The sequence below is a fragment of the Falco peregrinus genome, chromosome 1 (assembly GCF_023634155.1).
Source record: "Falco peregrinus isolate bFalPer1 chromosome 1, bFalPer1.pri, whole genome shotgun sequence".
NCBI lineage: Eukaryota > Metazoa > Chordata > Aves > Falconiformes > Falconidae > Falco > Falco peregrinus.
The window spans coordinates 788,330-813,916 of NC_073721.1; the positions used below are offsets into that span (position 1 = coordinate 788,330).

The 25,587-nt window shown below is 46.4% G+C and overlaps 1 protein-coding gene across 1 annotated transcript in view; it reads left to right on the top strand.

The window, feature by feature from the left end:
• Positions 1–25,587, top strand: part of STK32C (serine/threonine kinase 32C) — a 99,899-nt gene that overhangs the window by 48,604 nt on the left and 25,708 nt on the right. The window contains exon 2 of the mRNA XM_055790472.1: positions 1,890–1,945. Within this exon, the coding sequence (XP_055646447.1) occupies positions 1,890–1,945 (56 nt within the window). The remainder of the gene's footprint in view (positions 1–1,889; positions 1,946–25,587) is intronic.

A 25,587-nucleotide genomic window follows, 5' to 3' on the forward strand; every position in this document is an offset into this window, starting at 1 on the left:
ATTTATGAACAAGATGTAGCCACAGTTCTGCATTGTTCACTGTAGTCTCTCTAATAGGGGCGGTAGGAAAAAATGGCTTTAGATGGTCCTTCTGGGGGTGGGTTTGTCAGACAGGAGGGAGCAGGTGACCACTTTGCAACTCCTGCAGCATCTCAGATGAGCTGGACACTGGCCCCGGGCATTCCCTGTGTCCTTGCCAATATCTCGTGGCTTCTCAATCCAAGATCTGTCAAGTCCTGCTAAAAGAAAGCTGTTTGCCCGTGGAGAAGGGGAGTGATATGGAAATGACACACCACCAGTGTAGCTGAGTCTTTCCTCTGGAAGCATGGGAGGCCATCAGAAGAATGGGGTGGTACAGATTTTCCCATGTGGTCTTTCCTGGAGTCTCCTGGAGCATCCTGGGGAGGAGATGGTGCATCTGCCCTCCAGCATTGCTTGTGGAGTGAACTCGGAGTGTAGGTAGATACGTGGTAGGAACTGGCCCAGACTGTTTTCAGTTTCGTTTGGCAAAGTTTTCTAAGTTCTCCTGCAGAAAATGTCCCACAAAAGTGACAACAACAATATTTTGGATACAAGCCTAGCACAAAAGGGTAATAGGAACTCCATGGACATGTGTGGGCTTTTGATTCATCCTCAGAGATGACAGATGTGCATTTATTTAAGATCTGGGAGTGGGACTCGGAATATTTATAGTGAATTCTTTGCTCCCACTCTTCCTGTGTGATTCTGGTCTCCACTGTCAGTCAAACACAGGTCCAGTGCTCTCTGTTGACCATTACATGCATCATTCACCCTGCAAATCCCCAAACCCATGCCAAGCATTTCTTTCCATCCAGACTTCTGGGGAGCAGGTGCTGAGGGTCTCCGTGCAAGGTCAGGGTCTCATGGTAGAAATGTCAAGGGCTGACAGATGCAGGTGAGCAGGGTGCAGCTCAGTTCACCAGCCAGCTCCTACTAAATGTCTGGCCACTTTGAGAGCATGCTGGGCATGGGCAGCCGTCAGCACTGATGTGCAGCGTGCGTGCACACCATGGGCTTCATTTGCAGCTGTGCAGCTTACTGAGCTGTGAGGACATTAAGGAACTGAAGTATAAAGAGGCAGTTTGTAAAATGAGAGTAATACTGTGTGCTTTACATTGGTTTTTGTGACAGTATTTGTTTGTCGATAAGGCCCTCCAACTATATGGTAAAGGGGATTATCTCATTATTGGTATAAATAGACCTACTTTTTTATTTATTTAAGACTTACATTAGACTACATCACAGCAATAGTTTAGTAAAAATAATTTTGTTTGCAGTAGCTGCTGATCAAGGCAGTATCTGAAGTGTTACAACTGTACTGTCCTTTCTTGTCATTACTGTGGCTCTGGAAGAAAGATCTGGTACAGATTAGTTTGCACGTGAAGGAGTGGAAGTCAGTCCCCGTCTTCTAAATGTTGTCCTTTGCAAAGCACCGATACCAGGCCACGTGGCTGCTGAATGTGCACAAGCAGTGCGGGGCCAGGCACGTGTTGAGCAGTGGCTGCCCGCGGCGTGGGGTGCACTACTTGCTGGTGTTCTCCACTCTGCCTGTGCTCAGAGTTTGCTCTTGCGCTTGTGGTGTCTGTGAGTCTGTGAGACTCGTCCTGTATTGACACAGGTCAAAGCTGTATTTTAACTTGTGCTACGCCACTTGTTTAGTAACCTAATTCAAGCTGTTGCTAGCTACTTCCAGCAGGTAAAAAGAGACGTGGAAGGAAAACCTGCTATCCTGCATCTTCCCTGGGAGATGATGACTTTAATAAAAACATGATCAATGCGCTTTAGTTGTCTCCTTGTCTTCTTTTTAAGTGTAAGATCTTTGCAGTAAAGCATTTACAAATTTAAATTCTTTTTTCTTTTCCTTGTAGTGAACTTTGACCACTTCCAGATTCTGCGGGCGATTGGAAAGGGAAGCTTTGGCAAGGTAGGCTTGTTTTCTTGTGTGTCTTATGCGGTGCCTGCTGTTACATACTTGTGGTTTATTGAAACGGTAATGGTACTGAAATAGGCTATTTTTATTGTGGATGGTGGCAGCTAAGTAAACACAGGAAAAATGTCTTCAGAAAAATACATTGTTGCCATTTGGCATTGTTTTAATTCTTGGTGTCTTGGTGAAACAGGTGTATTTTAAACTACTAGCACAATTGTGGCTGTTTCATGGCAAATATTCATTAAGTTTTCTGCTTCCTGAGAGGCTTTATAGGTTGCGAGAGGGGGACAGTAAGTCAGGAGGGTGTTGGAAGTTGTGCTTATTGGTTGAGTGAGCTGGCACAATGTGGTCAAGAGGGTTCTCTGAAGCCCTGGGCTGTTTTCCCACTCAGAAATGAGTTATGCTAAAGGAGTTTTATTTATTTTTAACAAGGTTTTTTTTTGCCAAGCGTGTGGGAGAAGGTGGGAGGTGATGATCAAAAAGCTGGATAGCTCTGGAAATCAGTTACTGATTGATTTCCTAGTTTTATTCCTTTTTCATTGCCTTTTCCACCGACTCTCACTTGGTCCCTGTGTAGATGACTGTTTGCTGCTTCTGTCATGGCATTTTATACCATTTGTTTGCAGCGCAAGCCTGAGGTTCGGTGCATATATGTGCATGCATGTGTGTATGTCCTTGCGTGCACGTGAGACTTCATTGGTTCGGTATTGTTCTGCGGTCATTTTGTCACCAGCATTTTACTGTGCCCCAACAGTAGTTGTGTCCCTCTGTTTAGCTGAGAGGTCTGCACCCAACAGACCTCTCAGGGCAGGGAAATGGCCTTTGAAATTCTGCAAAAGGTGCGATATCAAGTTTCTGAAATAGCGTAACAAGTTCAGAGGATGGTGCAAGCGCTTCTGTGTTTCCACATGCTGCTAAAATAAACTGAAGATAAGCTGAGCAATCAGAGGAAAGCTGTACCCTCTCTCATTTCATTCTGTCTGGTCATCTTGGGCAGTCTCTCCCATCTTACTTTGATCAAAAGTTCATACTATGAAGGTAAGAAAATCTGAATCTGGCCCAGGAGATGAACTGTACTTTTTCGCACTGCCCATTTAAGCCCTAACAAGGCAGTGTCACACTGGGTGATGGCCACATGAGCATCTGGCCTGCTGCACTCAATGCTTGGAAACTTTGTTCAGGTGGTTGGAAACTTCGAAAAAGCGTATATTTCTCAGGCGGTCTGTAACTCATTGGGCCAGAAGACCCCAAATATTTTACCAGTTACTGAAAATGTCTTTTAAAACACTTAAAATGTATTAAGTAGTGCCAGTCTTGAGAAACAGTAGCAGTACAAAATCCAACCGTGGTCTTGATGAGGTAGATTCCAGCTTTTAGAGTCAAGGGAGTGGACAAGATTAGTCATAGTGCTGTCATTAGCACTGCTTGCTAATGAAGACATTTTGTCACAGCCACAGCATCAGTTAACTGACAAACACCATTACACGATTCTGGTGTGCTTGGGGCACAATCTACCCATACGAATTCCCATCCAGCTTTGTTGTAAGCCGGCATGGGACTTCCATGGTTAATGAAAATGTAATGTTGAGTAGTGTGCTAGTCACAGAGAGGGTGGTTTTAAATAGTCACCCATATTTGCAGCCATGTCTCTAGAGCAAGAAGAGGCAGAATCTGGCAGCAGAGCTATATTAGATGGTGGCGAATGGTTAAATATAAGATCAGGTCTTTCCTTAGGGTAGCACTGTAAAGATAAGGCAAACAGCAGAGGAAAGTCTGCCCAGATGCTCTTGGCGAGAACGAGAACTCTCAGGGTCTTGTGACCTCTGCTCTTCATCAAAGGCCAAAACCTAACTCAAAATCTTACAAAAAAATAGCAGCTAACATTTTTTTTAAGCCCATATGAGAAGACTCATACTTCCAAATGTAAACTTTACAGAGAAAAGAGGTTGTACTCTGTTAAGCACCAACACCTGATGATGGAAAATTAATTCTGTTCAGACCATGAAAAGGAGAAAAAAATATTCGTCCCAGGGTAGGACCTTTTTGGCTTTGAAGAGAGCTGCTCCTCACGGCTGATTCCTTCTCTGTTTATGTTAAAGAAAGGTTAAGTCTAGCATGTAGCAGTCTATCAGGCATCAGAATTGTATATACACTTTCAACAAAATGCTGAAATGATTAATCTGTCATCTTTCTGGATAATTATGTCAATATGCCAAATTTCCTTTGATACTGAGAAAAGCTTTTTACATTTATGAAGTAATTTACAACTCTCATTTAATTACAGAAAATGGAGAACTACCTACCCGAAAACTATTATTTGAAATTTATGAGTAATTTAGTTGCTTTGGTTGATTTAAGCACTTCTGCCCACATTCAGGAAGGCATTTAGGAAGCAGCGTCCTGTCCATCTCAAAGTGGGGGTTTAGACTCTCAGTGTGCAATGAGTGACCTGTGAAATCTGTGATGCCGTGTGATCTTGTAGTGAGGGATCTAGGAGGCAGCCACTTGCTGGGTAGCTTCAGGCAAGGCATTTGCTTTCCACTGTTATTTTGTGCACCTCTCAGGACAGACTGGCCCTTGGTACAGAAACCTTACCAAATGAAGGAGAAATGAACTCAGCAATTGCTTTTGATTTTGAAGAAACTGGAGAGCCCCTGAGCTGTGGCTCTGGTGTATCTGTAAAAACCAGCCAATTTCTGTTTCCTAGAGATGGGTTTAATCATCTTTAATATACTGTTAATAAAGGAAGGTCATGCTCAATTCCATGTTTACTCAAATTAGCAAATGTGTAATATTTTCCATATATATTAGAGGTAATATTATTTGATTTTCAGTATTTTAATAGGAGCATTGCGTTTCTGCTGTAGCACAGACTCCTTTCTCAAGCAGTGGCAGTTGCTCAGGTTTTAGCTGCTCGATTGCCGTTACCCAAGGAGCAGTAGCCAGGAGAGGGTTTCCAGAATGTGAGGCAGTTTGTGACCCCCAGTTTTAATGGGGGACATGCTCTGAGTTTCATTATGCTTCACAAGAGACATGACGAGACCTGGAAATCTCAGAAGGCATTGGTTGCATTGCAGGTATCCTGACATCTCCCTTTGTAAAAATTGACATCTCCTGGCTTAAGTCTTCTTAAATCCATTTGAACTGGGAGGCATTTGAGAGTGTCCGCTCTTGTATTCCTCCTCCCGCTGGGCTTCCCTCCCCGTTCTCCTTCGAATCAGTCGCCACAACCTTTTCCAAGGGATACAGAACTGGATAGGGTTATGGGAATTCATTATTTCCACTTTACTGCTGTGAAGAAATAAAAACATGGATTCAGCATGGATTTCTGTCCTTGTCTGCTGTTAGAAATAGGGGGTTAAGTGAGAGGATGGGGGCTGGAATGAGCAGTGGCATGAAAATAGGGTTTGCCAGAGTGAACAAATACGTCGTGGGGTGGGTGGGCCAGTGCGGGCAGTCTGCAGGGCTCTGCCGGGCGCCGCTTTCATGTTTCTTCTTTTTCTTTTTTTTTTGAGTAATTGGTGAAGTAATTGGTGAAGTTCCCATTAAAATTAATTTGTGAAGTCCCATTAAAATAGACCCTGTGAATGCTGAGGAGAACCTGCCTGGTAGTAAAGAGGTGTTTACAGCTGTTAGGCTGCACAGGGAGGCCTGGAGGACAGGGTCCCCAGGCAACCCCCACGGCCTGCTGGTGTGGGTGGGAGCCATGGCGGGAGCCGCCGTGGGGGATGGGGTGAGAGGCCGCCATGGGGGATGGGGTGAGAGGCTGCGGTGAGGGACAAGGGGAGAGGCTGCGGTGACGGACAGGGTGAGAGGCTGCCATGACGGACGGGGTGAAGTGGTGAGGGGCGGCTGTCCCAGCATGGCAGCTGCAGACAGAGCGTCCCCCCTCCCTCAGACCTGCTAGGGGGTTGCCCGGGAGGGCTGGCTCCCTGAGGGTGCCCCTGGCTGACCCTCCCAAAGAAAGCTTGCTTGTAATGTGCTTTGCCTGGCAAAAATACTTCAACTTAATGATTTTGTCGCTTTAATAATTCACACAGCCTGAAGCTGGGTATCGAAAAGCTTTAATCTGTTTTCTAAAGGTCATAAACGCACACCCACTAGACATACTGTAAATAAAATTCCCTTAAAGTCTATTCTCAACTGAATCCTTCTTTGATGCCAACACAAGCTTGATCCTTTGTCTTTTATTTCCAGCTTCATAAATGTTGGGGCTTTGCCCCAGAAGAAAGGCTAGGAGTGTAATCCTTTGGCATTAAAATGCCACAGGTATTTTTTGCCCTTGCTTGTTCCTTTGCCAAGGGTTTGCCCCCGTTGGACATTGGCCCTGTCCCTCCTCCGCACACTGCTGGCGGCCCTGGCCCAGGGCCTGCCGTGGTGCCAGGAGGCTCCGGAGGTGGAAATGTGCTTGTCAAAAGGTTGGTGGGGTTAGCTGAGCAGGCCAGCCAGGTGGGGGATACCTGTGAGTCCCAGGACACCAAAGAGCCCCGGTGTTGGACCACCCGGCCCTGCCTGGGTGAGTTTTCACTGGGCACGGTTCCCTTTGAGGAGAGAAAGCCTTCGTGGCTGCACCAGCACTGGTCAGGCACTGTCCTCTTTGGTCCCCAAAGCTACACAGGGTGTCGTGTAGGATGCTGTGGGTCCTCCAGGCAGGAGATACGCAATTACAGGAATAGTGGTGTGAAGAACATGCTTCACTGTAGCGTGCAGCACAGGAACAGCTCCCTGCACAAGCCCCTCATCTGCCAGTGACCAGGAGGGGGTGCCTGAGAAAGCATGGAGCACATGGAGCAGGATTCTCCCTCTGATGCAACCTCCTAGGTAGTATTTAGTGATTATTTTTTTTTTCTTTCTTGGATGTTGCTAAGCTCCAAGTGTGTCATCGGTAAAGCCACAGGAGAGAGGACGGCAAAGAATGAAAAGCCGAAGTGATGATGTGGTCCATCACTACATTACTGTCCAGATCTCGGGTTGTGGGGCAGCAGCAGTAAAATTACAGAGCAGAAAATGCTGCGCAATGATCTCAAGTGACGGAGTGAGCAGTGACAAGTGATGGAGTGAGCAATGACTTCAGCTGGAAGGAGGCCTGGGAGATGACACTGTGTGCTCCTGCCAGGGACCTGTTTTGGGGGCTTCTGAAGGATCAGACTTCATAAGACAGTGATTTATAGTAAAAGCTGCCCACTTTTGTTATTATTATATACCCAGTGCCTTATTAACATTTGCATTCAAAACTGCCTGGGGTTTATTTCAGCCCCCCGTCATTCCCTGTGGATGAGTCATGCCAGCGTGGGATGGGAGGTGGAACCAATGCTCACGCCAGCAGCCAGGAGGCTGTGGACAGGAAAGCGGTGTAAGAGAGCGGAGGGTGGAAGCACCCTCCTCCACCTAAAAATCCACTGATGGCCCCTGGGCCACCCCCGCAGGTTGGTGGGGACTTGCCCCAGAGCAGAGTGCAGTGGAGGGATGGCATTGCCTGCCTGGGGCTGCGCAGCTGCTGCATCCCCCTGCTTGGGCAGTCCCTGTGTGTGTGTGGGGGTACAGGCTGCTGCAGAGGGGCATGCATGAGCAACAGCTCCTGGGAGCTGGCTGTTGAGTGCAATGGCTTCGCTTTGTGTGCCAGGCTTGCCACTCACTCCCACGGTTTCTCATTGTACAGCTCAGACAGCCTCTGTCCCTCCCGAGTCCTGAAACCTGCTGGTTCCTAGTCATCAGGAGTCTTGGAGGAAATCTGGATGCTGGCTGCAAATTGTGGCATTTGAATGTAACGCTTATTCTCAAACAGGCACTAACCCTGAGCTCGCTGTACTCTGTCCACTGATTCATTGCATCTTGTGTCAGGGGAGGCCTCCTGTGTATTTTGCTGAAGCCTCTTTATGGGGTAAGGATGGCTTTTCTGTGCAGTATGTGACACCCTCTCTTGAGTCACCAACAGATGTCCCTGCTCATACAGTTTCTCCTGAGCCATGGGGGACAGACAGAGTGTGCTGGTTGTGCTAGCTGCGCGCTGGGAGTTGAGAAATGCACTGCAGGTCTTAGGCACAACCAAGGATAAAATTTGTGCATGAGCCAATCTCTCTCCTTATCCACTACAAAACAACCCAGAAGATGTTTTCATTTGGTTTGCTCCCACACACTTTGTAGACATGCTCCACCTCGTGCTTGCAGAGCTGTTGGGAAAATTGGCTCTTTACTCCTTGCCTGAAGTTCTGTCATTTTCTCTTGTCAATTCATCTTTTGCTATCAAAGTGCACCAGTACCCAGAGGACCTAGTGTCTTGTTGCCAGAACAAAGCTTGTCTCTACTAACTCATGCGTAGCAGCGAAGTCTGATTTGGTGTGATGAATTCATGAGGATTCCCTGGCATCTAATAATGTGGTTGAATTAGTGATGGAACCTTTCCCTCCTTCTGGATCTCTGTCTTTTGTGTTGTTTGATTGTTTTCACAAAGCTGAGAGGAACTTTTATGTCTTTGAGATGTCCATCCATCTGTAAAATCTGCCTGAAACTGGCCAACAGTTCTAGAAGTTGGTAGGCATGGGTGTGAAAGAAAAAAATCCCTTAATGTCATTTTCTTAGGAAAGCAAGCACGTATGTTTAATTCATGAAGCCGTAGGTAAGCAAGTCCAGCAGACTGGATCCCTTATGATGTGAGCCTGTGTTATAATGCAGTGGAGCTCCTCTTAGAGAAAACAGGAGAAGTGGGTCTGGGTGCGACACAGTGCCATCGTCCTCCTTTTGTCCCCACTGGGGCTGGCACTGCTGGCAGCGGGGCAGGCAGTACACAGACGTGGCGCTCAGGGCAGGCTGCCACTGTGGGTAGCAGCGGTCCCGACTTTCCCACAGGATGCACTGATTCAAAATGTCACAGCATGAGTGGTGATGCCTCAGGATGTGCCAGCGCTGTTTGTTGTATGTTGGCAGTGTGATAAACTGTCACTAGCAATTGTAACAGTGGTAAGTGATGGAAAAGAGAAGAGCAAAGGTGCTGAATGGTCCTGTCCCTCATTTCCTCACTCTTGCATCACTCTCATTCTTTAATTTTGGTGGCCCCAGGGATGTCACTAGTACCTGCCTCTGGTATCCACCTCAAACAAGCTGTTTGTTTGGGTTTTTTTCCTGTTTTTTTCCTCCTCCTGTTGCTTCTGAACTTTACCAAATAAAGAAAAAAGGAAACATGAAATATAAATTTTTATATATATAAATATATAAAAATATATAAAGTTTTTATAATTTTATATAAATATTTTGGTTTATTAAAAAGTTAGCATGAAATGAAAAGGAAAAAGTATGTCTGTGTTTGTAATTGCAATGAAACCCAACATCTGTAAGCTGAAAGTTGGCAGCCAGGCGATCCCGGTGAGGTGCGGTGCGATGATGACCAGCTGGATTTCATGGGCCCGGTGGATGTGGCCCTGCACTGCTGGCCAGGTGCACCCCTCTGCCCATCCATGCCTGCTCCAAGCCAGTGTTATCCCTCTCCAAAAAAATGTGTAGCCCAGAGTGACTCATCCGTGTGGTGAGAGCCTCCTTGCAGCAACAAATGCTGTTCCCTGGCACAAACCAGCCTGTTTAATTGGGATGTCATTAATTGAGTCTGTAAGGTACAGCGGGGTGGGAAGGTAGCACCACTGTGTCCAGGGCAGCCCTGCGATGTGGCAGGGCAGATGTACGCGCTTGCAGCATGCATGCCGTGCCTGTGGGCAGCAAGATGAAACACCCTCATTTCCATGGCAGTGGGGTTGTACAATCACAGAGTGGTTTGGGTTGGAAGGGGCCTTAAAGACCATCTTGTCCACCCTGTTGCCCTGGGCCCCCTCCCCCCAGCCCAGGCTGCTCCCAGCCCCATCCAGCCTGGCCTTGAGCACTGCCAGGGATGGGGCACCCACAGCTGCTCTGGGCAGCCTGGGCCAGTGCCTGGCCGCCCTCACAGGGAACAATTTCTTCCTTATATCTAATCTGCATCTCCCCACTTTCATCTTAAAACCATTCCCCCTTGTCCTATCACATGCCCTTGTAAAAATGCCTCTCTCGCTTTCTCCGACAGCAGATCTGGCTGGAGGGCCCAGTGGTGACATCCCAGCTCCGCACGCTGTTCTGGCTGGGGCAGCAGAGGTGCAACCAGGCAGAGCTAGTGAGGGGAGGCTGCTGCTGCCACAGGCTCTGCCAGCTGCTTGGCTGTGCTGCTGCACGCGGGGGATGTGCCTGCTGGCCGCCATGACCGGTGCCTTTGTAGGCTTCAAGTTGCCTTGTTGCACTTGTCATCGCGTTGCCACTTGAAGAATCTGCTTTTCACTTGCTCTGCTCTGCAAAACAGGGATCTGTGGATCAGGTAATCCCTGAAAATGGTAAAGGAGATGAAGATGCTGCTGTTTCTGGGGCAGCCCAGCCTTGTTCAGTCCCTGTACCCTGTCTCAGGGCTGTCTCAGCCCTGAAGTCACTTAGTGATAGGCACATATACGGCTTTCCTACTGCAGTTTGCAAAAAGGTTGTTAGTGGGAGGAAACCTAGACAGCAAATCCATAATACATCTTCCACATGACATGTTTGTGTAAAGACTATGAAGTACTTGTTTGCTATAAAGAGTAAAATGATGCAGTCCTGTTATGGTGTAGGCAAAAGAAACAACTCCCAAGAGGGTACAGCTCAGTCCTGTAAGCTGGAGGCAGAAGCCAAGCTTTCTTATGGGCATTTTCTCTTTCCTCCACAAAATCCCCTATCAGAGTCCCACAGTTGTCTCCAGCTGCCCAAAAGGAGGATGGCAGTGAAGTCCCTATGGGTGGGAATGTCCAGCACATTCTCATGTGTCCTTTTACAAACAAGGTGTATTTCCAATTACTTGTGACTATTGCAAATGTACGTTCAGTTATTGTTGTTACTAACCCAAGCTAGCTCTCTGTCCAGTTAGGACTGCAGGCTGGACCCTCTTGGACATCTCTCTGCCATATTCTTGGCCTGATTTTCCTTTATTGCATTATCTGTGCCTGGACTTGGCTGGACCTTCAGATCTCCTTTTGCCAGACAAAACCTGTGCTGGGTGTCCTGCATGTGAAGGTAGTGCTGCTTTTGTTTTGCATTCGCTGCTATCACTGCTGTCTCACACTCGTAAGTACCAGAAGAGGCATTGCGAGGGGTGCTGCATGGGAAGCCTCAGAGGCTGACAGAGCTCTGTGCTCGGAGCACTGGCACGGAGAAGCAGGTGGTGCCTGTGGCAGATGTAATCGATAGACAAACAGTGACTGTCTTTGTGGGGTGTGCGTTCTTGGCATCACTGCAGGGGCTCCTCTTAGTCTGGAAGCAGAAGCAACATCCTGAGGTGAACCACAAAATTGCTTCTGCCCGTCAATGCAATGAAAGCTTGCTGTGGCTTTGTGTCAGCAGAAATTTTTTCTCACATATATTACCATGTATGCGCCAAGGCTAAATAGCTGTTCCCTGCTCTAATTCTTGTTAGCTCTTGCATGTGAATTTTTTTTATATTAATATTTTTCAATACTTTTCAATATTAAATTCTAACTACAAAATGCACACATACCACCACCACCACCCTGTGCCTAAGCCACAAATGCAATCTCGTTTCTAGGTCTCTGATTAAGGAGACCTTTATATGGCTTAACATGTGCTGTCCATTAAGTGGCAGGTGTCTGAATCATTGACACTTGTGTTCAGAAGGGCCAACCTAATTATGGGGTAAAGAGACAGAGATCTGAAGGCCTTTGAGGGGAGTATGAGATGCTGAGCATGGGAGATCTCCAGATTCTGCAGGAGTCTCATGGACTCTCACAAGAATAGCAGTGGGAGCAGGAGAGGGCAGAGCTGGGTTACATGGTGTGGCTACCGAGAAACCCAACCTAAATGTGTTACTGAATTTCAGTAAACTATCATCCATCTGTGAGGACAGAAAGCAGAATAATTTGGCACCTAATTGGATTAATAATTGAAAATCTGATTATTGTATAGCACGACCCATAAGAAAATCTCTGGTTCAGCTGTGTTTAGCCATAAGCCATAAAACCCAAGAGTCTGTGCCCGGTCTTCAAGCCATGCAGCCAACACCAGACTGCTGGTCAAACATGGCTGGCATAAAAAAGACTTATTTTTAAAGTAAAAAAAAAAAAAAAAAAAGTGTCCTGCTTTGGTAATGTTAATTATAAATTTCTCAGTGGCTTAAATATGACCAGCGTTAGGATCTTAATTTTTTTTTGTTCTGACAAGCCATGATACCACACACCTCCACAAGCCAGTTAATTGAACTAACAGCATGGGATGGTTCAGCATCAGATGCAGGATTTAGCAAGAATAAAATTGAAGCTCCATTGTACATGAAAGTCATCTGCAGGTCCTTAGAAGCTGCAGCTCTTGAGTTTCACATGTTCTGTTATGCTCGTGGTCCAATTCAAACTGCTTAATGTCATAAATGATAAGGAACAGTGTCCTCTGTTGTTATGAAATTATGAATATATCAGCATAATACAGCAAATACTCTCTAAGCACTTTTATAATAGTTTATTAAAGTAAATATTGTCTGGGTTTACCCAGACCATTGTAGGATGTACCCATTTTGGTACCCTAGGCAGCACCATAATTCAGTAATGCCTCTTCAGAAGGAGACTTTCTCCTTTTCTTCACATGATGTATTTCTTCTTGTGGGTTCGATCAGTATTCAAAGAAGTCTGAAGTTCATGACTTCCTATTGAAGTATCTATGTACTGCTTAAAAACTGAAACTGAATATTATGGTAATAGTACAGACCCAAATCCATAATGCTGTACTGGTACAGTTCTGTTGTGGTTTTTCTGTGGCGAATGCAGGAGCTTCCCACAAGCCAGTAAAAGGCAATTAGGATTTTCTGTGTCTCAGCAATGAAGAAAAAATGGAACTTGAGAAATAGAAAGTGGTGCAACTGGTATACAATTAACAATAGAAAGGATTGTTGTAATGATAGACTGGACACAGAGAGACTTGGTGCCTGTGTTGTGCACCAGAAGTCAGCGGCAGCACCTAGGCTGGAGCTGCCACGGGGCAGAAGCTTCCCATGAGCCAGACTTTCTAGGAAGTGTCTTTCCTATTGACGAGCATATGATGTGCTGTTATTCCTTCCAATTTTCCTGCCTGCCTTTCTCCTTTGAAATTGCCTCTTTTCCAGTCTTCTAAGAATTAGGTAGTGGTTTGCCCTGTTTTCCTGATGAACTATGTTGATGGATTCTGGAGACAGGCAAAAAGAGGATGTGGAAAAAGTTGTTGTTGTGGAATAGACCTTTAGAGGTGGATCAGAAGGGTTGTGTGGAGGATTGGGTGTTTCATGTGATAAGGTCGGGAAGACCACGAGAGTGCATTTCTTGTTACTTCTGCTTGGGATGGAGTCTCTTCCTCCCGTGACTGTCATATTGCCCAGCGTCTGCTTGCCCCAAGCTGCACACCAACCAGTTGTGTCAGAGACCTCTGTGTCGGTATTGTGTACCATTTCTATTTAATTTCTACTTGAATACCATTTGTATTTTGTATGGCTTCAGAATTTGGTGACCTTCTGCATTGGCCTCTGGGTGCCTTTTCCTGTGTTCCTCTGCACCTTAGCCTTTGGTCCCTGTCCCCATGCTGGCAAGTGTGTCCCAAGTGGTAACTTGGTAGCCAGGCAGCCAAGAGAAGCAGCTTTACTGTTGTGGAACTGCATCTGAAAAGTAGAACAGGATTTTTATTTGTGTTACCCTGTAACCTGTGGAACTGGCTCCTACTAGGAGAGCTATGTATATATATACATACCTACACAAACACACAGAGCTTAATGTTTATTAGGTGCTGCCTTCCTTTTGTGGATCATTGGCCCCACAGGGAGGAAGGACCAACATTATGGGTGTGAACTATGTATTATTTTTTAAACTGTGTAATGAGCTGGGTGCCCCTGTACGGGTATCTTCCCTTCAAAAGTGGCAGGACATGTTGCTGACATAAGATGTCCTTTTGCAAAAGCGCTCTGGTTTTCCAGGCAGTCTTTCTTTAGAACTTTTATTTCCTGGGAAGCAAATGAGCCTTACAGTCTGTCTACCTAATTGCATTGTAAAAGCTACACAATTTGTTGTATGAATCTGTCCAGGTTAGCTTCAGTCCTGGTTATTTATGGTGTTGCTTAAAATCATTGTGTCTGACCACATTCCTTACAAAATCTGGGGATCCTGGAGTCATTTGCTGTAAATACAGGTAAGTGTTTCAGATAGACCTTTCTTTTTTATGCAGTGGTTCAGCTTAAGTGAACCCCTCAGGTCCAGGCATGCTACCGAGTCCTTTAGTTGGCATGGTCCTGCTTTTTGTTTAGCTGGACGGTGCGTGAACACCGTGACATCTGAGGCCTATGTGCTATGGTCAGAAAATAGCTGGAATTACCAAAGTGCAACATACTGGATGTTTTCACGAGTATTTTCATTCTCTGATGGCTGGAAAAAGCTTCCTGAAAAACTGACCTGCATTTATATAGAGTACTTACTTCATTAGGAAACATTTAAGGAAACCAGGAATGTATATTGGTTTCACAGTGTGCCATTTTGCCAATAACAAGTGGCAAAGAGCTGCTTCTCTCTCCAGTTTCCCCGAAGCTTGATATTTGTCTAGCTGCTCTCTGACAATTAATTGATTCAGCCAAGTGCGGTACAAATGTTTGTACAGACACAGAAAACCTCGCTGCGTTGCAGCAGATGAGCTGGCTGAGTCCCTTGCACAGAGCACCCCATGCGCAGCAGTGCAGGGCTTGGCCGCGTGTGAGAACGTGCCTTGTTTTGGACGGTGCAGGGCACGTGCTGCCTCAGTGCCCCTGAGACCCTACTGCTCTTCAGAAACCACCTTCTGACAGTGTCCAAGCATGCTATTGGCAGTTACGCACTGGGACTTCTGTGCTTCTCATTTCATTCTCTGCCCAGATTTGATGGGTTTATCACGCAATGGATTGGGTTGGAAGGGACCTTAAAGATCACCTAGTTCCACCCTCCTGCCACGGGCAGAGACACCTTCCACCAGCCCAGGCTGCTCCCAGCCCCGTCCAGCCTGGCCTTGGGTTTGGTAGGGAAGAAACAGAAAATACTATTTCTCGTGCCTCGTCTGTATTCTGTTCTGTCATTTAGGTCCCTGGTCTTTTTTTGTCTCTATTGCTCTATCTTTCTGCTAAATTCTACCTTTGGCCTTGGGGAAACAGGGAATCAAAGAACAGGCAGAGGGAAAGGTCAAGCTGCTCAGCCTGTCATGAGCGAAGAACTTCGGAGAACACAGCCATGAAAGAAAGAACACTTTTTGTGAGCAGCATAAGTAATAGGATGTGATTTTCAGTGGATTTGAGTCCTAGAATGATGCTTTCCTCCGCCAGTCTTCCTTTCTCCAGGGTGCAATGCGACCACTCTGCGGCAGTGTGGGTGCTGGCAGGGCAGTGGAGGGGCTGTCAGATACAACCCAGCAAGGGTCACCTGCTGGATAGTTCTAGGCATGTTCATTTATAGAATATGGATAGCAAAAATACTAGCTGTTTCAATAATCTGATAAAATTAAAAGATTAGGAATGAAAACATTGATGAATTCTAAATTTAGTGCTTTCCATTTTCATACAAACTGGAGGTTGTGTTCTCTGAAATAAGACCTTAACTATAGTATTGCTTTAACAATTGTAAATATGCTTTTCTAATGTTTTATGCTTTTTTTAATCCTATTGACCCATCACAGTTGCAATAAACTGTGTTTTTTCTGTAGGATCAGGAGTTCTACCTCCCTCAGGAAAACAGTGTGGACTGTAAATATGTGAGAATTTTTTTAAAGAAAGAAAAGAAAGGAAAGTAACAGTATTTATTAAACAGAAGTCTTTTGTGTCTCTGCTTTTCATTCTCGCCTCCCGTTTAGTTACTATTTATGTACAAAATCTACCAAGAATCCTTCTGTTAGTGTTGTTCACTCACAGAGTTGCAGTAAGATTGTTGTGCTATATTACTTTTGATCTAAGAATTCTTTGTAAAAGTAAGTGCTAAAAATGCCTCTAAATAAAGGGCAATGAGGTATAAAATATGTATCTGTTCATATTCAGCAAATGGTGCGGTTAAACCAAACCATACAGATGATTAAATAACAACCAACCCATTGTTTGCAGCTGCCATTTTGATAAGTGCCATTGTTTGGCCGCCACTCATCTGTTACGGAATGGTGCCCTATGTGTGTGTTATTGCAGAGGTCCACGTGTCGTGCTGCATGCCGCGGCTCTCAGCTCTGCTCTGCTGTACCTTATTTCCTCAGTAGGGAAATACATTCAAATGCGAACGTTATGGAGAGCACTTGCATAAGATGAGAAAAATAGATGTTAGCCCCCTGCTGTTATCTTTTGGCTTATCAGAGAGGATAAGACCGGGAAAGTATCTTATGTTCCTGGGCAGAGTACTCCAACTGGAGACCTTTCTTGGCAGCAGGTCCTCTTCTGGGCAGTGCCTCCATGATGGAGGTGGAATTTAAGCTGTGCTCAAGCACTGCTGCTCAGTGGCAGTGATGAGCTTAGGTATTGATCTACCCCTTCCCAATGCCCTGTGCCACTAATCCAGTGAGCACAGTTTGCTCTGAAATCGATGAGCTTGCCATTGGTCATGCAGGGCTGGGTCGGGTAGCTGCTGGCTCCTCTGGGCAGCCAGGCTGAAGTCACAGCGATGACTCAGCTCTGTGAGTGCTGTCTGATGTTCATAGAGACATGCACGATGATGGGCCGCTTGAGGGATGGTGAATAACTCAGCAGCATTAATAAGTGGAAATGTAAAAGCTCCACAGATGCCTGATAGGAGAGCCACAGCAGGAAGATCCTCTTTGCTGCCCTTGAATATTTGAAGCATATTTCTTCATTTTGGTAATACGATATAATTAAGTACTGTTTGGTAGGTCTGACCTGTGAAGCAATGCTGTTGGCTCCTTGACAACAGGGTGGAGGCAGCCCCTTGTCTGCTGGTGATTCATCTGCTTGGGCTCAACCGGTGGGGTGGCTGCAGTGATGGAGGAATGAGACCAGCCAGGAGGAGCAGGGGAGTTTTTGTGTGTCCAGGCTTGTGCACAGCCCCTGTGCCCTCCATCTGGAAGGGACCTCCATCTCCCCAGCCTCTACAGCTTTTTTGTCACAGCCAACAATGACAGAAATCAATCGTTAGAAGAATTGCAAGAGATTCCTTATGGATAAGGGACTCGGTATATTTTGTATATTGAGTTTCTGCATGTGTGGAGGTCGATGGTGGAGTTGGAGGAGACATCTCCTTGAAGAGCTGCCGTAACATTCACTTTCTTGCTTTTTCTAAAGGAAGGGTCAACAATGGTGGTAATGAAATTCATCAGTAGTTAGTAGAGTTGTGCTAGGCGTGCCAAGTTGGTATTAACTGCAAATTATCATTAATCCTCTCCCTTCCAAGATGGTATTTTCTCACTGACACTTTTGCCATTTGTATACTGTGATAGTTCCTTAGTATGGTCTCTGTTGGTGGCCCTCCAAAAGCTTTGTGTTCAGTGTTGGGTGTGTAGGAAAAAGGGAAAATAAAGCTGTGTTCGGTCAGGTCCTACAAGGTCTAGGTTTGAACTGTCCTTTTTCCTGCAGGAAACATACTAGGGATTTTATTGCAATATTGAAAAGCAAATGTGAACAGATGGGACTATAACCTGGTCAGACTTCCATCCAGCAAAGTTACTGACTTTAAACCTGGAGAGTGGTGCTGTGGTCAATGGAGAAATTAATGCTGTGTGCAACATGTGTTGTATGTGCACAGAGGTATTTGCTGTCAAGTAACAATTATTTATAGTTATTCTGATTTCTGACTGCCAGCTGGCAGACCCAACGGCTGATATAAAGATTTGGGAGGGTTTTGTAGCTCTGGCATATTAGCTGTTTTTAATGAAGTGGGCTTTGCTTATCTTTATGATGGGAGGCACAGGTGTCTGTGGTGTGATAGCTCTTAGGGTTTCCTTGCAATACCTCGGGCCTGGTACTGAAAAAGGAGGTCTTTCAGTATGGAAGACCTTCACTAGAGGAGATGCTTATCTTGGCAGATCCCTTTGTAGCAATTTGGTGGTAAGCACATCAGCACGATGAAGCAAGTTCCTGCCAATGGAAAAGAAAGCCTTTTGCTTTAGTGGCATTAACCTACCTCTTGAAGGTTTTGCACTGTGAAACATGAGTATCCCCTTCTTTCTTAGTTGAAAAATTATACCTATATTTATTTACTTCAGTGTGGAATGGAAACTTCGGTGCCTGGGAGGCACGTTGTGGCAGCAGCCCAACAAATGAAGAAGTTAGGCCACATTGCTTTCAGTGCCATTGCCCAGCAGCGCTGTTTCAAGATGAGTGATGAGGTTTTTCAAAATAGCACAGTGAGTGTTCTTGCCTTGGGATCAGGAAAAGCTTCAACATTAATTTACGTTCAGAGATTAAATAAAGCCCTCCATTCTTCATTGGAAATAATTAGATTTCTCTCTGTTCCCAAGTTTTATCAAATATGTAACTAAAAAAAATCATTTTGTCTGTCTCTTTGTCCAGCATATAAAACATCACAGAATGTAATCATGGCCATAATGAAAGATGAGTCCAAATACAAGACTTAACTCAAAACGTATGTCAGCCATAGGAAGACGTACTTTCCACATTTTATTCAGAAAGGATTTGTTGTCTGTAGTTGTATACAGTGGTCCAGATCCTCATGTAAATCCATGGAGTGCTGCTCAGCTGGAGTGAATGGTGGATCCAGGTTTGGATCCATCCAAAAGGCAGAAAGAAGGTGGGTCATGGTGTCTTCATGGATTTCTGAAGGTTGGTCTGATTTTTCATCATTCTTCTTTAAATTATATTAAAGCCAGAAAAAAACAGAAGAGATGTGAGTGCGTGATCAAAGCTACACAGAAATTTAGATGCCTAACAGCCTTTCCGTAGGAAGCGTGACAGCTCCAGAACACATCTCCCTGTTTGTCCTCCTCCCCGCTCTCGGCGGAGCCATCCGTGCAGTGGGAAACATGGTTCCTGTCCACTTTGAAACCTCCCCAGTGAGGGTCTGCAGCTCTGTGTCCTCAAGGTCAGCAAAGCCAGGCCATGCACCGGTGAAGACGCGTGCTCAAGACTGGGATCAAAGGGTGATCCAAAGTGCCCACATTTTTTGTTTTCGAATTTAGTAAAGACATCAGATTTTGAGATATCTGACTAACTATAATTTCTATCAAATTAATAATAGCTAGTGTGGAAGAGGAGAGAGGGTGGAGAATGAGGACAAACAAAAGTAAAGGAAAATGCTCCTTTTTCTTTTTTTTTCTGAGATTTATGTTGCTGTCACTTTAGTTTTTCCTTGTTTGTTTGCATTAATGTCTCTCATGAGGTAAAGAAGTCTACACTTTTTTGGAACTGCAAGTCAAATAATCAACCATATCCAAAACTCAATTATAAAAACATCTGCTTAATGTCTGACAAGACATCATTTTTCTTAGTGTGACATTAAAAGGAAGTGCTTCATTTGAACCACTTAAAATTGCTTTAAATCATAGGATTTAGAGCATGTAGACAACATTCTGCATCCCCCTCTCGTGAATACTTGCAGGAGAACTGGGAAATTATTCCATGGTAGACAACAGCTAGAGCTTGGCTCCCCACTTGCTCTGTGCAGGAAAGCTTTTCCCGACATAGTTTCATGTGCTGGTTGTGTGCCGTTTATGTCAACACCAAGACAGAAATACGGTTCATTCTGGAAAAGAAAAAAAAAAATAATATGGGCAAGCCTAGTTTTTTATGTATTTTGAGCACGCTCCCAGCTATACCTATGAGGTCTGTTTTACTTTATCAGTACGCAGGGGGCTGGCCCTGTTCGCAGATGATAGAATTCTGTATGGGTCTGTTGAGCTTTTCGGAGGTCTGCGGATTTGCATGAGAGGAGAACATGAACACGTTCTTAGGACTGCAGAGTTAAGTGTATTGATGTATGGCACGCTGAAGTGCGATCTTGAACAGCAGGTTTTATTTTGGGTCAGAAGAGGGTTTTGGCTCTAGCATAAGCAACTGAGAAAGGGATTTTTAATGGAGGTGTTGACATGACCTGAAAACAACAGGCTTGCTATGAATAAAAGTTTTATCAGCTACTGTTACAACTCGGCTGCAGCTAACAGCAGTACCAAGTTAAAGGGATTGTAATGATTTATGGTGTTCTGACAAACCAGTCCTTCATCAATCTTGTGATAAAGCACAACTTTTCAGCAGGGAAAAAGTAAAAGTTGTAAGACTCCATGACAGATATCTTAATGTGAAATGTGGTGAGGTGTTTGGAGTAGAAAACAAAATCAGCTCTTGAAGATGTGAAGGCAGAGCTGGCAACCTTGTGCTTAGAGCATGGCTCCTGGGAATCACAGTAATTTTCCATTCATGGCAACTTTACACCTTTGAATTTGTTTTATACCTGAGTAGGTAGGTTCTGGTTTTGACCTTTGCATATGAAGGGGAGACTGTATTTTTAAAATTCTTGTTGTTATTCTTAGAGATGTAGCTATAAAGTGGTCCCGGCTGGCTGAAACCATTAATTGCAGAAAAGCTGCGACAGTACAGGGTGCCTGTGGAGGGCGGGTGCCCGTGCCTGGGCGCAGCCCTGCGGTGTGCGCAGCACGGAGCCGTCCATGAAGGCTGGAGATTGGCCATACGGAATTGCTGCTGTGCCCGTCAGGAGCCTGGTGATGTGGAGGTATTTGCAGAGAACAGCCCAATAGCAGCAGTAGGTACCTGTTGGTGCCATGTGCTCCCAATCTGTAAGCCGGGCAGGTTGTGGAAGCAGACAGGAGCAGTGATCTGAGCATTATAACTGGAAGTGTTACATTGTTTTGAGGATCACAACCGCATGGGTGACCATCCAAATGCAGGGAGGGTCTGCCGTGTAGGCCTGGCCCCGAGCAGTGCCTTCCCAGTCCAGAGGCACAGCCAAAAGCTGGAGAGACGTGGAAAGGCAGAGGAGCTCTGTCATCATGGCCAGCAGCCACCCGCGTGTTTGTGTCACCAAGCCTGGTTCGTCAACATGGCATAATACAGAAGATTGCTGTGCAGAATGGCGCTGGGACCAGAGCTGCAGATGTCCCATTCTTTTAAATGGGTCTTTGTGTGCTGCAGATAATAGTTGGGAAAAACACTGCCAGAGACACTGCTGTCAAAACTGTTCCCAGAACAAAGTTCTGGTTAAATAAGCTGCTCAATCAAGCAATGAAGGTTTTTGATTGTTTCAAAGTATGTTTTTATTCAGGATCAGACAGTATTATAGTAACATGTCCCTGCTGAGTGTGGGGTAAGCGTCACGGAGAAGTTGTGTGCAGCTGCAGCCTGCTCCTAGGACTTTGCCTTCGGCTGTGGTGGCTCAGCCCCCCCCGCCCCCTTCCCCCCCGGGGTGTCTGGGGTGCTGGGGCTGTGGGGCTCTCATTGCAGCTGGGGGCTCACGCCAGGGTGCCATGAGGTCCCTGTGAATTGCACCAGACCAATTGCCCGCTGGGCCAATGACATCATCAGAGAAGCTCTTCTAGGGACAAGTCTGAACTTTTCCAGCTTGCCCCGAATGCCCTCCACCAGGACCAGCCCTGAGGGGACGGTGAGGAGCTGCACAGGCTCCTACGGTGCCAGCTGCCTTTAGTGTTTCCAACCTCTTGCACTCATTGAGCCAAGCTCTGGGTCAGCAACCGCAGAGGGGGAACACCTTCAAGGGACCAGTGTCCTTGAGATGTTGGGTGCCTCTTCTGGGCCTGTTCTTGTAGGGAGCTGCCTCTGGGGGCCGGGGTGGGTGGGTGGGGGGCAAATGCTCTTCAGCCCCAGCCCTTTCCCCTTAGATCAGCTGATTTTACTGTATTGTGTATCAGGTAATTATCAATTTACTTTTTGTCTATGATTCATCCTGCCAAAGGTGCATAGCTTCGTGCTGCTCATAGCTGCACTTCCAGCTGTGCTCAAGAGAGCACATCTGTCTGTCTGTCTGTCTGTCCTTCCTTGTTTGCTCATTGTTGGTGTTGGGAGAGGAGGACATCCGCAGAGCTGGGCAGTGTTGTCAGATGCCCAGGACCCAGCTGCCAGGTCATTGCTTTTGTCAGGGTCAACACGACTGTTGCCTTTTTGAGAACGCTTTTGGTTAGATAAATCTGATTTGATAAATTTGAGGTGATTTTCAGTGGGGGTTGTCAGCAGTTCACACCTGATACTACCTGTAACTCACATGCTTTTGTGGCTTTGCAGGCTGTGCTGTTTTCCGTGGGTTGTCACACAGCAGTAGCTGGGAACCAGCATGGTAATTACAGGGATCAAGGGAGGTTTTGACCAAGGGCGTGTCCCCAAGGGAAGGCAGTGGTACAGGCCACTTCCAGTCACTGGTGGCCCTGAGGGGACCATGCCCCTGGCCAGACAGGGAGGACTTGGGAATGAACACTTCCTGGTTCCAGGTGGAGCCCATCGTTTGCAGACTGAGCCTGGCCCCTTCCCTGCGGTGGCAGCCGGTACCGGCAGCAGTGACAAGCAGCTGGGGCAGCTGGAGCCAGGGAGCGTGGGGCCATGCTGGTGGGTCAAGGCCATGGCCCATGCCACCTGGGCTTGTGTGGAGTGCCACAGGGGATGACCTTAGTCCTGGGGTCCTTCCTGGTTGGACACAAAAGTTATGGACAGACCCATGGAAAGCAGGTAAATGGTTCCCATAGAGCTTCATCCAGCTGCTCACCATGGTTCATGTGCTTAACGAATCGCTGATACTTTAATTATATCACTGCAGATAAACCTAGGAGGCAGCTTTAAGCTTTGCTATCTTGGCTATGCCTAAAAAAAAACCAAACAAAAAGTGATTAGCTGGCTTTATCCTTAATGTTTATGAGAACTGTAGAACAAGTTAATGTTATCTTTTTAATTACAAGTGTTACACAGATGTTAATTACTAGGCAGAGATTATATTTCAGTTACCATCAGTGCCATCATAATACAAAATGGATATGAAGATTACTGTTAAATGACAGTAACTGATACTGTGTCCAGTGATACTGCGGCTGTGTCAGATGCCTTCTGTTTCTCTTCAGAATAGCATGATCCCTGTTTGTTGCTTTCCTGATAGCAGCTTTGAATTTATTTCAGGGTTTTTTATGTAATTGGTAAGATTCTGTCTGTGGCTCTTGGTACAGAACCGCACTCAGACGGCGAAGCAGAGAGGGTCCTGGAGGCGCTGGTCCCTGCAAGCCCAGGGCAGCACCAGGGGGCTGGGGGGTGCAGCCTGCGGTGCGAGCCAGACCCATCCTGCCCGCTGCCGGCACCGCAGCTGTCCCGCTCACCTCCCACATGGGCATTGCTCTGGTTAATTACCAAATAAAGTCCCCTCTGACTATGCTTTAAAGACAGTGTGACAGCAATTTCCCTCCAGCTGATCAGACATAACTGCTTTCTTAAGAATGAAGTGAACAGGTTATTGTCTTGGTTTAACAGGTGAGCCACTAGAGGAAAGCTTGTCTAAAGGAGATGAACTTGTTAAAAATCAATATTGGACATTATTCTTTCAGCAACAGAGCAACACATAGTTTGCAGTAGACCCTTTCTTACCTGCTTTACTGTTTCTGTTTGCTCAACAAACTCACTCCGCTTTGCAAGGAACCAGTAATCACAATTTTCTCGCTCTTCTCGGCGAGGAAGAGCTGGCTATCCCTGGTTTTGCAGTCTGTATTCAAAGTCTCAAACCCTCACTGAGCACCTGTGGGTGGTTTCCAGCTGTACTAGAGTGACTGGTATTTAACCCAGATGCTCCCTGTGAGCCCAGCGGTTGGGGTGGTCTTAGTGGAGGTGCAACAAACACGTGCTTATGTGGCCCTATCACAAAATACCGGTTCTTTTTTTTCTCCCCATTTCTGTAACATTTAGTTTTCAAAACTGAACTCAGTTCTCCAAAAATGCTTGAGCTGTTTATACATCATCATAAGTGCCTCCTTACTGTTTCTGGCCCTTCTGAATAAATAACTTGTTTTTTCCTGCTCCAGAGGCTGCAGATCTCCCATTTCCTCAACATCCTTCCTGAGGCTACTGCTGTGCTGTGCCCTGGAGCGAAGACTTTTCCCCAGGCAGTCCCAGAGCCTCCTGATGCTTTTGGGTGCCACGGGCAATTTTATGTTTATGCTTCATGTTTCAAGTTTGCAAGTAAAATGGTAGCTATATAGCTACTGGGGAAAATGGAGAGGAATTTGGCTCCAGCAGCCCAAGAACAGAGAATGAGCTCTGCTGGTAGTCCAGCCAGCATCCTGCCCTGCTCCAGCCTGCACCTCAGTGGGACCCAGCTGTGGGACACCGTGCTGGTGGCCCTGGCAGGCCTGGTGACTGCTAGGTCTCGCTGAGCTTGCACAGCAGAAGCGCTGCAGGCTGGACTGGGTTCTTGCCCAATACTTCATGTCTTCTGGGCTCTGGTTCTAGGCCACCAGCGCAGGAGGTGGTTGGTGTGGGGGTGACTGATAGTTCCTTTGCTGGGTAAAAGCTTAAGGCCAGATTTGGGTTGTGCTTTTGCTTATGGTAATTCCTCATGACTTCATCAGGCTTGGCTTATTTTTGAGAGCTGAAAACCACTGCTGCAGGTGCTGCTGGTTACAAGTTGTGTTCCCCAGGGCTCAATATGGGGACCAGTTCTGTTTAATGTCTTCATTAATGATTTGGACAAGGGGATCAAGTGCACACTCAGCCAGTTTGCAGGTAACACCAGGTTGGGTGGGAGTGTTGATCTCCTTGAGGGTAGGAGGGCTCTGCAGAGGGATCTGGACAGTTTGGACCGATGGGCTGAGGCCAGTTATATGAGGCTCAACATGTGGAAGTGCTGGGTCCTGCCCATGGGTCACACCAGTCCCAGCAGCACTGTGGGCTTGGGGCAGAGCGGCTGAGAAGCTGCCTGGTGGGAAAGGTCCTGGGGGGGCTGGTTGACAGCTGGCTGGGCATGAGCCAGTGTGGATAACTGGCTAGCTGAAAAAGTTCACATAGACATAGTCCAGCTGGCTGGACAAAAATGCACATCGCTCTCAGCTTATCTGAAGTAAAGCAAAAATACACTATCCCTGGCTGTTCTTGTTACACAGTAACAGGAAGATTGCGGTGGGAAAAGAATGTTGCAGGTGGGAACAGATAACTACAGAAGAGAAACTAGGGGCGGGCTTGGTATTTAGGCAACTAACCAATAATGAGCTTAACTTTTGTAATATGTATGAGCTAATTATAACAAGGCATAAAAGGTGACTGTAAGGTACAATAAACGAAGTCTGCTGATCACTCATGTTGAGCGACTGTGTCTTCCCTCCGTCGCGACAAATGGCGCCCGAACAGGGACCCTAGAGAGGGCTGAACCTGCGAGCCACGGTTCGACGGAGATTCGGGTACTGGTCCTGAAAGCAGCGCAGGAGGCGGAAGGGCACAGTCCCCGCGCCCGGGAGCACCTACAGAGGGTCCCGCCGGCCACGCGTCGCCGAAGTCTCGCAAAGGCTGCAACAGCGCTGACGAAGGTATGGAGAGACAAGCGACGTACGATTCGCTCATATGCTTTTTAGAAAAGCGGAGCGTTCGGGACATAGATTGTAAAAAGGCATTACCCGGGTTATTAGCGTATGGGATAGCATCTGGGACCCCCGCGGCAGCGGCGAGCGGCGGCGTGCGG